General features: G+C 41.6%; 1 protein-coding gene across 4 annotated transcripts in view; it reads right to left on the bottom strand.

Moving 5' to 3' along the window:
• The window catches only part of LOC137373831 (trafficking protein particle complex subunit 6B), a 51,447-nt gene that overhangs the window by 22,150 nt on the left and 14,658 nt on the right, over window positions 1–14,639 (bottom strand). For all 4 annotated transcript variants that reach the window (XR_010975712.1, XM_068039262.1, XM_068039259.1 and 1 more), the window contains exon 2: window positions 1,613–1,680. Coding sequence is in view for 3 of the 4 variants with exons in the window: in XM_068039262.1 (XP_067895363.1) it covers window positions 1,613–1,680 (68 nt within the window). In the remaining variant the exon portion in view is untranslated. The remainder of the gene's footprint in view (window positions 1–1,612; window positions 1,681–14,639) is intronic.

Below are 14,639 nucleotides of genomic sequence, written 5' to 3' on the forward strand. Positions count from 1 at the left end.
CAGTGACATAATTTAAAATTTAGGACAGTCATCAGTGAAACAGGTGGAGTCGAAAGAAGTAACTTGAGCATTGCTGATTCATGCTTTTCCATCTCATACAGAAACACAGTCCAATAGATGTTTACAATGTTAACAAAACTTGACTTTTTTTTTAAATCAGCTGTTTCCCAGTAAAACTCTGACCAATGCTAATGCCTGTGCTAGCACTAAACAAAGCAAAGAGCAAGTTACTCTTCTACTTTGAGGAAACATGGATGACACCAATCATCTGGCCCATAATTTCAATGGTAAAGCAGCAAGTTCCAGGTGTTTTAAAAATAAAGATGCTGCCAGTAATGTACAAGAACAAAAAAGTCTGGATGACTCGATATACCTGAAATGAATGGATCAGATCATTGGGCAGATAGATGCAATCTCAGCACTGTAAAGTGCAGCTTTACAGCAATGACTTTCAGATGCACAGGAGCAATGACCTGAAAGCAGCTACCAATACTTTCAACTGCACTTTGACCACCCTCCCACCCACCCCAATGCAACAAGAGTCCTACAGCCTGTGAATCAGGGTGTTACTTTGTATTTCAAATCCTTGTATAAAAAGGGAGATGATGGAATGCACAGACAGCAGTAAAGCATGGGAACAAGTGTCAGAGATGTGTTTTGTGAACTGCTTTAAAATGCTGGATGGTATGCAGAAAATGGTTGTCAAAAAAGGAGATGCCATCAGTTACAGAGGAATGCGATACACTGGGAATTTCAAAAATGTAAAGTACAGGATAACAAATTTGAAGAAAACCAAGCCCTACATAAGCAACTATTAGTGATGAGGACATTATTGAATCAGAGGCACTGACACAAGGAGAGGATGAGGAAACATTTGGTGGTGAGTACATGGAAGACACAGAACCAGTTATTCCTTCACTGGATGAGTTCAGAAAGACAAAATCGCAAATGGAACGGATAATATTTTTGGACTGGCTAACAAAATAGATACAGTATGCATTGAGGAAAGCACAAATATGGAGCAATCTATGTTCCATAGTCTGTTTTTCTGAGCAGAATAAAATGATGTTCAATTCAAATTAGTTGTTCATTTATATTTCTGATGTAGCTAATTGAACATATTGAACACAATGATACACCAATTTTTGATGCCAGTCCCAAGGGGGTTCTCATAATAGTGAAGTTCAACTAATTCCATGATCCCATTAGAAAGCAAAGCCCACAGTAAGCACAGCTTGGAGCTAGTGCTGCAGCCCTGTCTCCAACCTGTACTCCCCTGATCACTGCTTCTCTGCTGGGAATGAGTCATGTTTCTTGTAGATATTTAAAATTATATAAATCTATACAAGTGATCATTCCTTTTTGTTAGCTGCAAAGCTTCTTTTCTTGTGGGCAGAACAAACATTCAAATATTAAACAGAAATGGTTGTTCAAGCCTTAAATAGGCACTATAAATGTAAAACCAGCACTTAGTTTCAATTCAAGTTTTTTTTTCATATAGATGTACTAGCATGCTCAGTCATCAAATGAAATAATTAGGATACGGATCACTGTGCTTTATCATCTACTTTTTCAATCTCTTCAAAAAAAAAAAACCTCCATTGCTTACTACCTTTCTATTAGTCCTTGTCCTACTCTGAACCCCATGTTTTCCAGCTTGGTGACACATCTTCCACTTTCCTAAGAAAAGGAGAAAAAATATTTAGTTATAAAGCTGTTGTGCACTGCCAAAACACATGGAGGAATTTACTTACTGGTAGATGAGGTTTCTCACTGGTTACCAGTGAAATCTTAAGATATTTTGTGAAAAATTTCATGCAAGTAACTTACTGATCTAGCATTAAATGAAAGAATGTTCAAAGAAACTTTTTTCCCCTCCAAAAACAAATGCTTTGAAGTAACAACACGCAGTGTTACACCAATGGTGAAATACTAACTTGTTTCTATTAGCAAATTAAAATTCAATCCCCATATCTCCAAGTTCCTTAAAAAGGTCCACTTATACTGCAGCTACCAGTCTGAAATCTGTACCTGAAGTATCAGTTCCAGTCAAGCAGTACCTCATTTATCCTACTCACTAATAGATACATTCAAAACTGCTACCCAACTTTTAAAATTTAAATGCTTTGTGTCAGTGGAAATATTTGCACCCACAACATTTAACTCAACCCAGAGAAAATTTAGAAGTGGTTCTGATGTCTGAGTGCCTCCGAGCACCTTTTAAAACCAGCTCTGATATCACAACAGTGGACATAAAGGGCACATGGAGAGAGGTGAGGTGAGATGTAGTCAAGAGTGTGAAGGTGGGAATTTGGTTCACATAAGTTCTGGTAAGTTTTTCTCAAGTTTCAATTTAGATTAAGAGTCAGGCTCTGGCATTGACCTTTCAAACTTCAAGGTAGTTAAATTGGCTCGTTAAACAGGGAACTGCCTGACAATGAGACAAAAAAAAAAATCTGTCTAACCCAGCCTTAAATGGATTCAACAATGGAGTATCCTCAACCCTCTGAGGTAGAGAATTCCAAAGATTCACAACCCTTTGAATGAAGTAATTTCTCCTCATCTCAGTCCTAAAATGACTGGTTCCTTATCCTGAGACTGTGCCCCCATGTTTTAGATTCCTCGACCAGCAGAAACAATCTCTGTGTCTACCCTATCCATCCCCTTCAGAATCTTAATAAAAGCAAAATACTGCAGATGCTGGAAATCTGAAACAAAAACAAGAAATGCTGGATTCACTCAGCAGGTCTGGCAGCATCTGTGGAAAGAGAAGCAGAGTTAACGTTTCGGGTCACTGACCCGAAACGTTAACTCTGCTTCTCTTTCCACAGATGCTGCCAGACCTGCTGAGTGAATCCAGCATTTCTTGTTTTCGTTTCAGAATCTTGATTGTTTCAATAAGATCACCTTTCATTCTTCAAAACTCCAGAGAATATAGGCCCAATTTACTCAGCCTATCATAGGTCAACCCCCTCATTCTGGGGACCAATTTAGTGAACCTTCGCTTATATCACCTCCAATGCAAGTATATCTTTTCTTAAAGGTGGAAACCAAAATTGCACACAGTACTCCAGATGTGGTCTCACCAAAACCCTGTACAATTGTAGCAAGACTTCTTTATTCCTGTACTCCAATCCCCTTGCAATAAAGGCCAACATGCCATTGCCTTAATTGCTTGCTGTACCTGCATGCTAAGTTTCTGCATCCCTTGTACAAGCACACCCAACTCTCTTTGAACATCACTTACAAGTTTCACACCTTTTACAAAAAATATTCAGATTTTCTATTCTTACGACCAAAGTGAATAACTTCAGACTTCCCTACATTATACTCCATCTACCATATTGTTGCCCACTCAGTGAACTTGTCTACATCTCTTTGCAACCTCTCTGTCCTCCCCACACCTTACCAACAAAATGTATCTTCACCATTCAACAACCTAGCGCTCCACTCCACACTCCCCTCCTCCTCGATGCACCCGATCAACCCCAGCTGTCCCTTCCTGACTACCCTCCCCTGCTCCTCTATGTAGCCCCCACCGCCATCCCCCGAGATGATTCACCCTTGCTGGTGCTGAGCCTGGAGGCAAACATCCATTCCAATACTGGCATTAGTTTAGCAGCTGTGTTAAAGAGAGAAGAGCACAGTCCCGAGACTCAACTGCACAAATGCGACTGTTACACGCCACATTGAAATATTAGTGAACTGGGTGGCACGGGAATATCGCTAGTCGTTCACTTAATCAGGCAGGTAGGTAGGACTAAATCGTAGCTAGGCGTAGGGTAATGGGTATTCATGTTATTTGAATGAATGCAAAGCAGAAATCTGCCACTGCGGGGGGGAAACCCTGGAATGCTGCAAACCCGCTGACTTAATTCCTCTAAAATATCCGAAAAAAAACACCTGTGTAATAATATCACCCCACCAAATCCGCCTCAGCGAACTACATAAAATTCCCCCCATAGTTCTCCTTAAAAACTGCAAATCCTACTCTATCAGACAGAGGAGAGAGTTTCATTTGCTAGTATTACAATTTCTCCCTACCCTTTTTGCATAAGACAACAGCTCATAACAGAAATAATCTAATTTAAATCAAAAATATTTTTCTGTTCTGTTCCCAAATGATGATACACCTAGTATAACCTGGCAACAGTCTAACAGCATTCACCCAATGCAGGCACTTCAAAAAGATAGCCGATAGCATGCAATATCAAGCTCAAACTCTTCATCCCCAAAAGATTTTAATTTAAGCAAACAGAATTAGATTAATGAGTCAGCTATTCACTTTTTTTTTAAAATAAAAGTTCAAGCATCTGATTGAGAGATCTGCAGAAGATTACGTATTTGATGCCAAATTTCCTCTAATGTTTTGTGTGCAGAGAACTGTACACAACTTATTAGCTGGACAAGTTATATAATATATACTATGCACTCCAAGAGTCTAGATTTATGGAAAATGTTATTTCAAATTAGTCCTACTGCATCTGTAGCATACATTAACACAGTGTGCGCATTGTGGCTTTTTTTTTTAAGATCAAGGCCTGTAATTGCATAAGCAGAGGCTTTTTTTGGGGCTATATGGCTTACCAGAGAAATAGTCGTCTTTACTTGGCACAATGCACGAAGAAAAATCTCTGCAAATATATAATGAAACCTTAAAATTATCCATGTTCCAATTTTTCACCTTCCTGATTTTCAGTCAAAATTCTTGCAGGACAAAGTCTTACGTAAGACTTCACTTCATTGCACAGACTGTCAACACCAATCTCCTGCTGTTCTCCTAAAATGAACCTCTCAATCCAGAAAAGGATTAAATTCAGTTGGATTTAATTGAATTGTAGTTTTTGATTTCCAACCCAAATGCTCGGTTATCTGATGAGATGCAGAGAGAGAATCACTCCCATTCAAGTGAAAAGGAGTCATCCTGCTGTACTTCTAATCAATTGAAACCACAATAAAATGGAGAATTTACCTCAATTTAAAGAATGGAAACATTATGAAAGAGCAGTGGAATTCTTCTTATAGCCCAACTTGATGGCCACAAATCAAGAGTGAACGGATTTGTCAGTAACAATTAAAGCACTGAAAAGTTCAGCTGCAGTACACTTGCCAGCTCAACTTAATATTACCAAATCTCCAATACCAATTCAAAAAGATTCTACTGTCAAAAACATGCTACATTCTCTTTCTTCAGACTGGGATCTTGACTGATTTTTAAACTACAACATTTTTAATATCTGGACATTAGTGCCTTTTTAAAACTATGTAGTCAAGAAAGTCAGTTGCTATACACAGATCAAGCATTTTCCAGTTGGAGTTACCAGTTTTCAGTGACCTGTAAATTGCATTTCACTGCTAATAATCTAAAATAAGGAAAGATTAGTGTTCAAATTTGCAGTTCTAAGAGTCATAACTTCTCTACACTAGCAATATTATTTCAGTTACCTGTTTAAGTCACAAACTTCAGAGTACAAAAATAGTTTTCACTGTACTTAAGTTGACAGTGTGGATCTACTCTAAAGTCTGTACATTTTGTTTGCTGACCATATAAAAGTGTGATGGCATGCCAACTGAAGTCAAGTAGCTTGCCTCCTACTCCCAGTCCTTTACCAGTGCCACTCTAAATAGCCACAAGGTGATACACAATGATTTTTACTTTATTTTCCTACCCTGTGGTGGATCTGGTCTCCGACATCTCTCTACACAGAGAGAGCTGTGGTTGCTGGCTCAGTGACAGAAGAAATCTTGAGAATCATCAATATTTTAAACCACAAATGCGGATTTACCATGGAGAAAAATTCATATTACTAACGTCCATACCAAGGATGTTCAGCACAAAATGCCTTCCATTTTTACCTGGATTTTTTTTTAACGTTAAATACCAAAAGCTGACCATAGCCAATACAGTCTTCATTTCACACTTCCATAAATTTTCCTTTAGTTGTTTTGATTTGGTTCTGTGTCTTACAATACATTACTTAATTGGTACACCATAGTTTCAAGCCAAGAATATCATCAAACTTCCTACAATTCCTCTTTCATTATGATAATTCGTTGGCAACTTCAGCTCTTCCACCATCTGAAAATTAACAAAATTGTTTAAAGCTATTTTTATCCTTCTGTTTTTTTGTTCAAAGTGATTCATGACAACGCTTCGTCATCGCCGACGTCATCAGGATGCGCCGCGGTGCGCACATGCGCAGACGGTCTCCTGCCCTCTGCGCATGCGCTGCGGTCCGGCTTGCCAGGACCGTTTTGCGCATGCACAGATGACGCGATACGCACATGCGCACACGGTCTCCTGATCTCTGCGCATGCGCTGCAGTCCGGCTTGCCACGGACGCTTTGCGCATATGACATCATCACGTTACGTCGTCTTCCTCGGGCAACGCACCAGGTTGGCCTCTGCGCATGCGTCAATCTTCGGATATTCACGCATGCGTCAAAGCTTCGGCGCGACTTTTTGAAAGTGGAAGGAGGAGAGGTTTCGTCAGGCATTTTATCTGAATTATTTAGTCGTTTTGGAGACTTGCTTCATTTTTATTAGACACAGGAGATTGTTCCAAGGTAAGTTGCTCTGCCTTTGTAAGTTGCTTTGAAAACATTTCCATTGTCTGGGGCACCGCATGTTCTCCAGTCCCTGTTGTGAGTTGCTGTGTGCAGGCAGTACATGTGCTGCAACCTACCATCTAAACGGTCACTTTCGTTTCACTGCAGAACTTAAAAAGGTGTGCACAACAGTAATTTCAGTGGATGGACGGAGGCAAGCTCTGGCTCCGATTTGCTTTATTTCTTTTCATGTAAAACATGCCGTCGAGAAAACAATCCTTGAGACTCAAGGTCAGCATTCAAGCAACAAAGGCAACTGGATCATGCTGCGGAGCTAGTCACGATGTGGAAAGGAACATTGCATTTATGAATGAAGTGGGAGTGCACATTGGGATGCGTTTGGGAGACATTCACCAAGAATAGACTGAGCTCAGACTCTTGTGACTTTGCCTTCTTCACATGGACAATACAGTAGTGGAATAGAGAGCCAAGCGTTCATTCACCACAAGGCTCTCCAGGAACAATCTCTTTAGCTGTGCATAGCAGAGACTCAGCCTGTCTGTCTAACGGGAATGCTGGAAACACAACACTCATGTATCCATGCACAGCAGTGCCTCGAATGCTTAACGAACTTAATAAAACTTCTCAATAATTAACCCCAGAATTGTTGAGGCTTTGTTTTGCATGCTATTTCCCCAACTTTGCAACTGCACTTCAGATATTCAATTGTGGTGGAGGTAGGGGGGTAGAGGGAGGGGTGGAGGTAGCGGGAGGGGTGGGTGAAGGAGGGGAGGGAGGGGTGGGGAGAGCAGGGAGGGGTGGGGAGAGGGAGCATGCAAAATGCAGGGACCAGACAGTTGCAATGCCTGAAGTACTGTGGAGAAGTAGGGGAGAAGCAACTGGATTGGGCATCCGCAGATGGAGGAAACGGCTGAATGGAGAGGGCCGGATGCGAGAGGCCGTAGAGAGCTGCGGGGAGCGAGTGGTCCAGGGACTGGCCGGTAAGTCTTTTGCTGTTGTGTTTCTGGCGCATGCACAGAAAAAGGCACTCCTCTTCCACTCCGCTGCTCCCCCCCCACTCCCGCTCTTCCCCCCCCCCCCCGACACCCTCAACGCTGCTCTCCCCGGCCCCCGCGCTGCTCTCTCACTCCGGCCATTGTATACTGCCACGTGTTAATTAGGTTTCCTCTGTGATTCTTTGAGCAGCGCCATCTTTAGTCCTGGCAGCTGCTACAGTCGCAATCTGTGACGTTTTCGTGGCACATGCTGTATTTGCGCATGTGCCAAAACAGTGTCACCTACAGTTCGCGTTGTCAACAAATACGGTCTTTTTTGTTTGCTTCCTTTTGCTCTTCCTGTATTACATACAACTTCCAGCCTGACAAGGGTAGGGAACATCCTTCCTGCCTAAGCTACTCTGGCAACTGCTATTACGACATGTATTTTACTTGCACAGCAGTGACTCAACTCACTCTTCCTTCTCTATTGGGAGATGTCAATGGTCCAGCTGGACAGCCATCCTGTTTCCACCTCATGTCCTACAATACAGCATTTACAGTGCAACTCCTGTCACAATTTTTGTTGAGTCTTCTTGCATTTATAAGCATACAATTTAGTGATGTAACTTGTGTCAAAGTGCACAGCTAAATCAGCTAAAGTATCAGCTAAATACTATAATCAAAAAAACACTTTGGCCTGGATTTTGTGGTCCCAATAGCAGCGAATGCCAAGATGTTCGCCACTATTGACAGTTAGAACTGCACCACAACTTCCAGCAATTGCACTTACGCTGAAAAACTGGAGGTTGCGGTGCGTCTCAGTGGGCTCCAGAGAATCGATGATGACAGTCCCACCAGGCAGGGACTTGTATTTCATCAATTTGGGCTGAATGCGTGAAAATCAGCCTAACTTGTGGGCAGATTTATTTAGAGCTGGTATCAGCGGGTGCAGAGTGTCATGATTGTGTGTGTGGGCTTGCGTATGAGAATAGAACTTGGAAGGGAAGCTGAAAGTAACTGTTTTGGGGAAAATACCTGACCTGGGGCTTGTTGTAAGGTCGGATAAGCATATGCTCCAGGAGTGAGCAGCAGTAAGCAAGAACTCTACAGTAGTCTTTTTATTAAAGCTTGTTAAATCTTTGTTAAAGTTAAATCTATGACTTCAAGTGTGATTCTTCCGCCTGAGATGTGACATTAGCAATGAGGTTATAAAGACAAACAATACAAGGTAAATTCGGAGATATTTAGGATTGTATCATGGCATTTGCTGGAGCGGATATGTCTGCAGTCCAGGAAATTGAACAGTTTGATCTGACAGATGATGCTGGTACCATCAGTGTGAAATGGAAAGCATGGCTGGAGGAGTTCAAAGCGTATGTTTGTTTGTTTTTAGATGGGGCAACGGAGGTGCAGAAAGCACAGGGACGGGCCTTATTGCCGTTCAATGCAGGTGCATTGGTGACGGAGACTTTCAAGACGTTGCCTGATATGGGAGAAAAGGTGGATTATGAATGTGCAGTGAAAGCTTTGAAGGACCATTATGACGCCAAATGCCACATTCGAAAGGCATGTTTTCCATCAAATGAGACGGAAAGAGGGGGAAAACAGTAGCCCAATTTATGACTTGTTTGAGGCAGGTGTCGGAAGGACGCAATTATGTTGCAACGGATCTGAATAACCAGATAATGGATCAGGTGGTACAACATTGCATGTCAGATAAGTTGAGGCGTAGGCTGCTGGGAAGAGGAGGTGACTTACTGTTGAATGACTCTTTGAGAAATAGCAGCTGCATTGGAATCACTGGAAGAACGAGGTCACAGGACGAAACTTGGTCCCATTTCCGCCATCGGCATGACAAAATCTGACGTTAACCAAGTGGCACATAAATGTAAGAGAACAAAAGTCAGACAGCATGTTTCTGTTGTGGCAATTTGGGGCACAATGGAAGAGATGATTGCTGCCCTGCCAAGGGAAATATGCAGAAAATGTGGGAGCAGAGACTATTTTGCCAAGAAATGCAGAAGCAAAGCTGAACAAAGCGGGAAGCCCGGCAAACCATGTAAAGAGAGACAGAGGTGGTACAATTGTGAGACAAGTTGAAGATGATGCAGTGAGTGAGGACGTGAATATCAATTGTGGATATATGTTTTCAGTCAATGGAAGTAACCATGAGAAAGTTCCAGTGATTGTTGGGGGTGTTGAAGCGAGCATTATTGTAGAATCAGGCAGTGACAGGTAATGTCACCAGCAGAGTACTGTGGGAGGAACTGAAGACAAAGAATTAAGTGCACATGTCCAAAATGTGTCAAAAAGCTTTATCCTTACACATCTAAAACCCCACTTCAAACTATTGGATGCTTCAATGCGAGTGTAAGAGCCGGGGAATCAGAGTACAGAGGCAGAATTCGTAGTGATTGAGGAAATGGTGAGCCTCTTCGGAGTGGAGAAACTGGCCAAGCCTTGGGAGTGCTACACATTGGATTGAAAGTTAATTCTGTGAAATCATATACGGAGCATCGAGGAGAGTTTGGACCAGTGTTTCAAGGAATTGGGAAGTTGCACAATCGCCAAGTGAGATTAACAATTGATGAAAACATGAAACCTGTACCTCAGCCTGTACACAGAACATGTTTTGGTCTGAGAGGGAAAGTTGAGGCAAAGATCAAGGAACTGGTTGACCAAGATATCAGAGCAGTTGAAAGACAAACACACAGATCTTCCCTATAGAAGGAAGCTGAATCATTCGTGCGGTGTGTGACAGTTCATGCTACACCGAGAGCAATGACAACTAGAGAGATTGAAAGAGAGTCAGACAAAGATCCAGAATTGAATGGCATCAGACAGAGAATCCAAGCTGCAAATTAGGAGAATTGCCCATTCAGAACATACATTGTTATACAAGATGATCTGTGCACAATTGGGAAGTGTATTCTCAAAGTAACATTTACAGTGCCACAAAAGCTTAGGCCAAGACTGGTGATGCAAGCTCATGAGGTCACTTGGGAGTGGTTGGTACTAAGCAAAACCGAAGTATGGTGGCCAGGGATGGAGAAAGATGTGCAGCAGTTTGTCAAAGCATATCATGGATGTCAACTTGTTAGCAGACCTAATCCACCAGAACGCAGTAAACGGTTACCAGCTGGACCATGGGAGGACATAGCAGTTGACTTCTTAGGTCCATTTTCATCAGGAGAGTCCATACTAGTGGTGATTGGCTATTACAACCGTTTGAGTACGTGGTAATGAAATCTACAATGGCAGAGAAAACGGTGTTTGCATTGACTAAAATATGTGCAAGGCATGGTCTACCAGTCACTTTGTATTCAGACAATGGGCCACAATTCATTTCACAGACTTTTGCAGATTACATGCAAGTCACAGGTATTTCAACACAACACCAAAATGGTCACAGGCAAATGGGGAAGTGAAAAGACAGAACTAATCCTTACAGAAATGGATGAGGATTGCTCAGGCTGACGGTAAATATTGGATGGAGGTGTTGTTTTCATATGTGGCCATTTATAGAGCAACTACACACAAAACAATGGGAAAGACCCCTGCTGTGTTGTTATTTGGACGCAAAATATGCACCCAAGATACCAGAGCTGAGGGACATTAGAGTGGATCAGAAGGTTCGAGATCATGATGCTGCAAAGTTTTATGCAAACCACAGAAGGAGAGCTAAACAGTCTGATGTGATGCCAGATGATGAAGTATTGCTGAGACTGGAGAGTCTGAATAAGATAAATATACCGCATTATCCCAAACCATACACTGTTATTGCCAGAAGGGAAACAGTGTGACTGCAGTGGCCAGAGAAGTACTGTATGACAGAAATTCTTCATACATTTAAAAAGTATTATGGTGACAAGGACACAGCAGATGAACCAGATGTAGGAGCTGAGGCAAAGCTGACATTCAGCAATTCAGAAGTCCAAGCCAGTGTGCTATTGGCAGGCAGACGGTTTGCTAAACAGAGGGAGAAACATCAGTTCCAGGGGGCTGACTACATTTCCTAATCCCGACATGGTGATCAGAGTTCCTGAGCCAACAGGAAGACCATGGCGCGAGAGGAGACTACCAAAACGATATGAAGATTGTGTGTTGTGATTATGTTCAAAAATCAGGGAGATGTTTTAGTCTGATAAGTGTCATGGGTCTGTAGTTTTTTTTCTGGAATATGCGGTTTGCCTTTAAGGCTTGCAAGGGATCAGTATTGCTTTAAGCAGCAGCAAGCCTCAGGAGTTATAGGAAGGTGCATTTTCGTTGTCTTAGAAACAGCCATTTGGAGCCTGCAATTCAAAGGGTGCATTCTCGTTACCATAGAAACAGCCACTGGGAGTGAGTCTCATGTGATACATTTGTTACAATTCAGTTTTATTTTTTATTTAGAGATACAGCACTGAAACAGGCCCTTCGGCCCACCGAGTCTGTGCCGACCATCAACCACCCATTTATACTAATCCTACACTAATCCCATATTCCTACCACATCCCCACCTGTCCCTATATTTCCCTACCACCTACCTATACTAGGGGCAATTTATAATGGCCAATTTACCTACCAACCTGCAAGTCTTTTGGCTTGTGGGAGGAAACCGGAGCACCCGGAGAAAACCCATGCAGACACAGGGAGAACTTGCAAACTCCACACAGGCAGTACCCAGAATTGAACCCAGGTCGCTGGAGCTGTGAGGCTGTGGTGCTAACCACTGCGCCGCCCACTGAACTGGCTCTTAGTTGAAGACAGTTTGTTCCAACAGAACACAGACACAGACAGAAGACACAGCTGTGATGACAGCACCTGGAAAGAGCTCGCAACCATTTACTCTGAAGGAAGAGGATTTTACTCTGTTTATTATCTCTCAAAATTCTAAGAAAATGTCAAGCCAAAACAGAGATCTCTGGCGATTTAAATTGAAGAAAGGGAAGTTAGACTGTGACAATCTTTTATCCCTCAAAAACTCTAAAATCAGCTCGATTCCATTGAAAGTATTTGCAAGCCGTTAATTGCTGAAATTCGCTGGAGAAGGAAAGCAACATTCTGGGAGGACTTTGAGCAACATTGGACTGTAAATTTGCAAGGACTCTAATTTTTTCTATTTTAAATGCTGTTTATATCTTCATAGCGTTTAAGAATTTAGTTCTTCTGATTAAAGAGTTAATTTGTTGATTTAAAGACACCTGATTTGATTAGCCTCATTCTGGAGTTAATAGATGGAACAATTTGGCTGGGTCTTTCTTCAATTTGGAAAGTTTTAAATGATATGTTAGCCGATCTGTGGAGCGACAGGATTGAATTAACAGTGTGTTGGTCCCACCACAATCAGAATCGTATATTTTAATTGGGGGCTTTGACTGGAGCGGTCCGTCATAACATAAGGGAGGAATGTCATGATTGTATGTGTGGCCTTGAGTATTACAAACTATATGGTACTTGGATGGGAAACTGAATATAACAGTTTTGGGGAAAATACCTGACCTGGGGGTTGTTGTAAGGTCAGATAAGCATTGTGAGCAGCAGTAAGCAAGAACTCTATGGAAGTCTTTTTTTATTAAAGCTTGTTAAATCTGTTAAAGTTAAACCCATTACTTCAAGTGTGATTCTTCAGCCTGAGATGTGACAGAGCAATCCATATATGTAAATACTATTAAAAATATAACACTTCTGTTTAACTTTTACTTGGTGTCTTCACTTGATTCCAATGTCCAAGAGAGAGAATTTTAATGTAATAATTAAGTGTTGTTTGACCTTTTTGAAGTGATTAATTTTAATTGAATCTGCTCTAGTCTGATAAGTGTTCAAAACCCTGAGGATGTCTGAACAGAGTAGATAGAGAGAGAAACTGTTCCCATTGGTGGAAGGGTCATGAACCAGAGGACGACGATATAAAAGGTGAATGGATAAAGAACCAACAGCAAGATGAGGAAAAACTTTATGCAGCGAATGGTTAGGATCTGGAATGCACTGCCTGAGGGTATGGTGGAGGCAGATTCAATCATGGCTTTCAAAAGGGAATTGGATAAGCACCTGAAGAGAAAAAAAAATACATGGTTGCTGGCAAGAGTGCAAGAGTGGGACGAGCGGAGTTGCTCTTGCAGAGAACCTTGCATGGACACGAAAGACTGAATGGCCTCCTTCTGTGCTATTACCATTCTATGATTTCCTGAATGAATCACAAAGGCATCACAAAGTAATCACTTGCACACCATCTTAAGCTCGACACAAAGCAGTTTCTGCTTCGTAGTGACACAAATAGGGTGGCTGGCAGCTTGATTCAGTGCTTGCTGGTTGCAGACCCAACTGCAGACCCCAAATCGCAGTGAGAAATGTGGTCTGCTACAGTTCAGATATCAAAAGGACACATTTTCATCAGGGCCAAGGAGGAAAAAAAGCAAAGCAACAGAAGAATTTCAAATTTTTTGTTCCTCTTGGAGATAGCGCAACACATAATAAAAACAAAAAGTGATTGAAATGTTGCCTATTCATGCAGCATAACCAAAAGAATCGATGAGATGATATTGTTTGTTGAAGATGCCAATTTGAGTGGTGACTTCAAACTCCAAACTCAGGAGCAATTCACTGCAAGTTTCATTAATGCAGTTTGAATACACCAGGTCACAGTATAAAGTTACTAAATCACCAATTTGCTTAAGGGTCTAGATTAGTTAAACAAAAACAAAAAGGAAAAAGAGCTGGACGTGCAACCCATCATTTCAACACAATGCAAACCACCAAAAGACTGCAAATTTATTGCTTTATATGTGAACAAACTCCATTCTTTAAAATGAAAATAGCTCCAAGAACAAAAAAAGTAAAATTTTAATTGAATGCCTACAACATATCAAAACAACTCAAGTCACACATGACATTTTACGTCACTATGACAAAGGCAAACTAACCCTCCTTGTCCTGTCTGCAGCCTTTGACATTGTTGACTACACCAAGCTCTTTAATGCCTTTCTACAATCATCCAAGCTGCGTGGAACTGCAGTCTTCTGCTTCCATTCTCATCTAGGGAGAGGTGAGGTGAGTGTGACTGCCCTTGACATCAAGGAGCCCCAGCAAAATTGAAGCCAATGGGAACGGAGG

Source organism: Heterodontus francisci, chromosome 9 (assembly GCF_036365525.1).
Source record: "Heterodontus francisci isolate sHetFra1 chromosome 9, sHetFra1.hap1, whole genome shotgun sequence".
NCBI lineage: Eukaryota > Metazoa > Chordata > Chondrichthyes > Heterodontiformes > Heterodontidae > Heterodontus > Heterodontus francisci.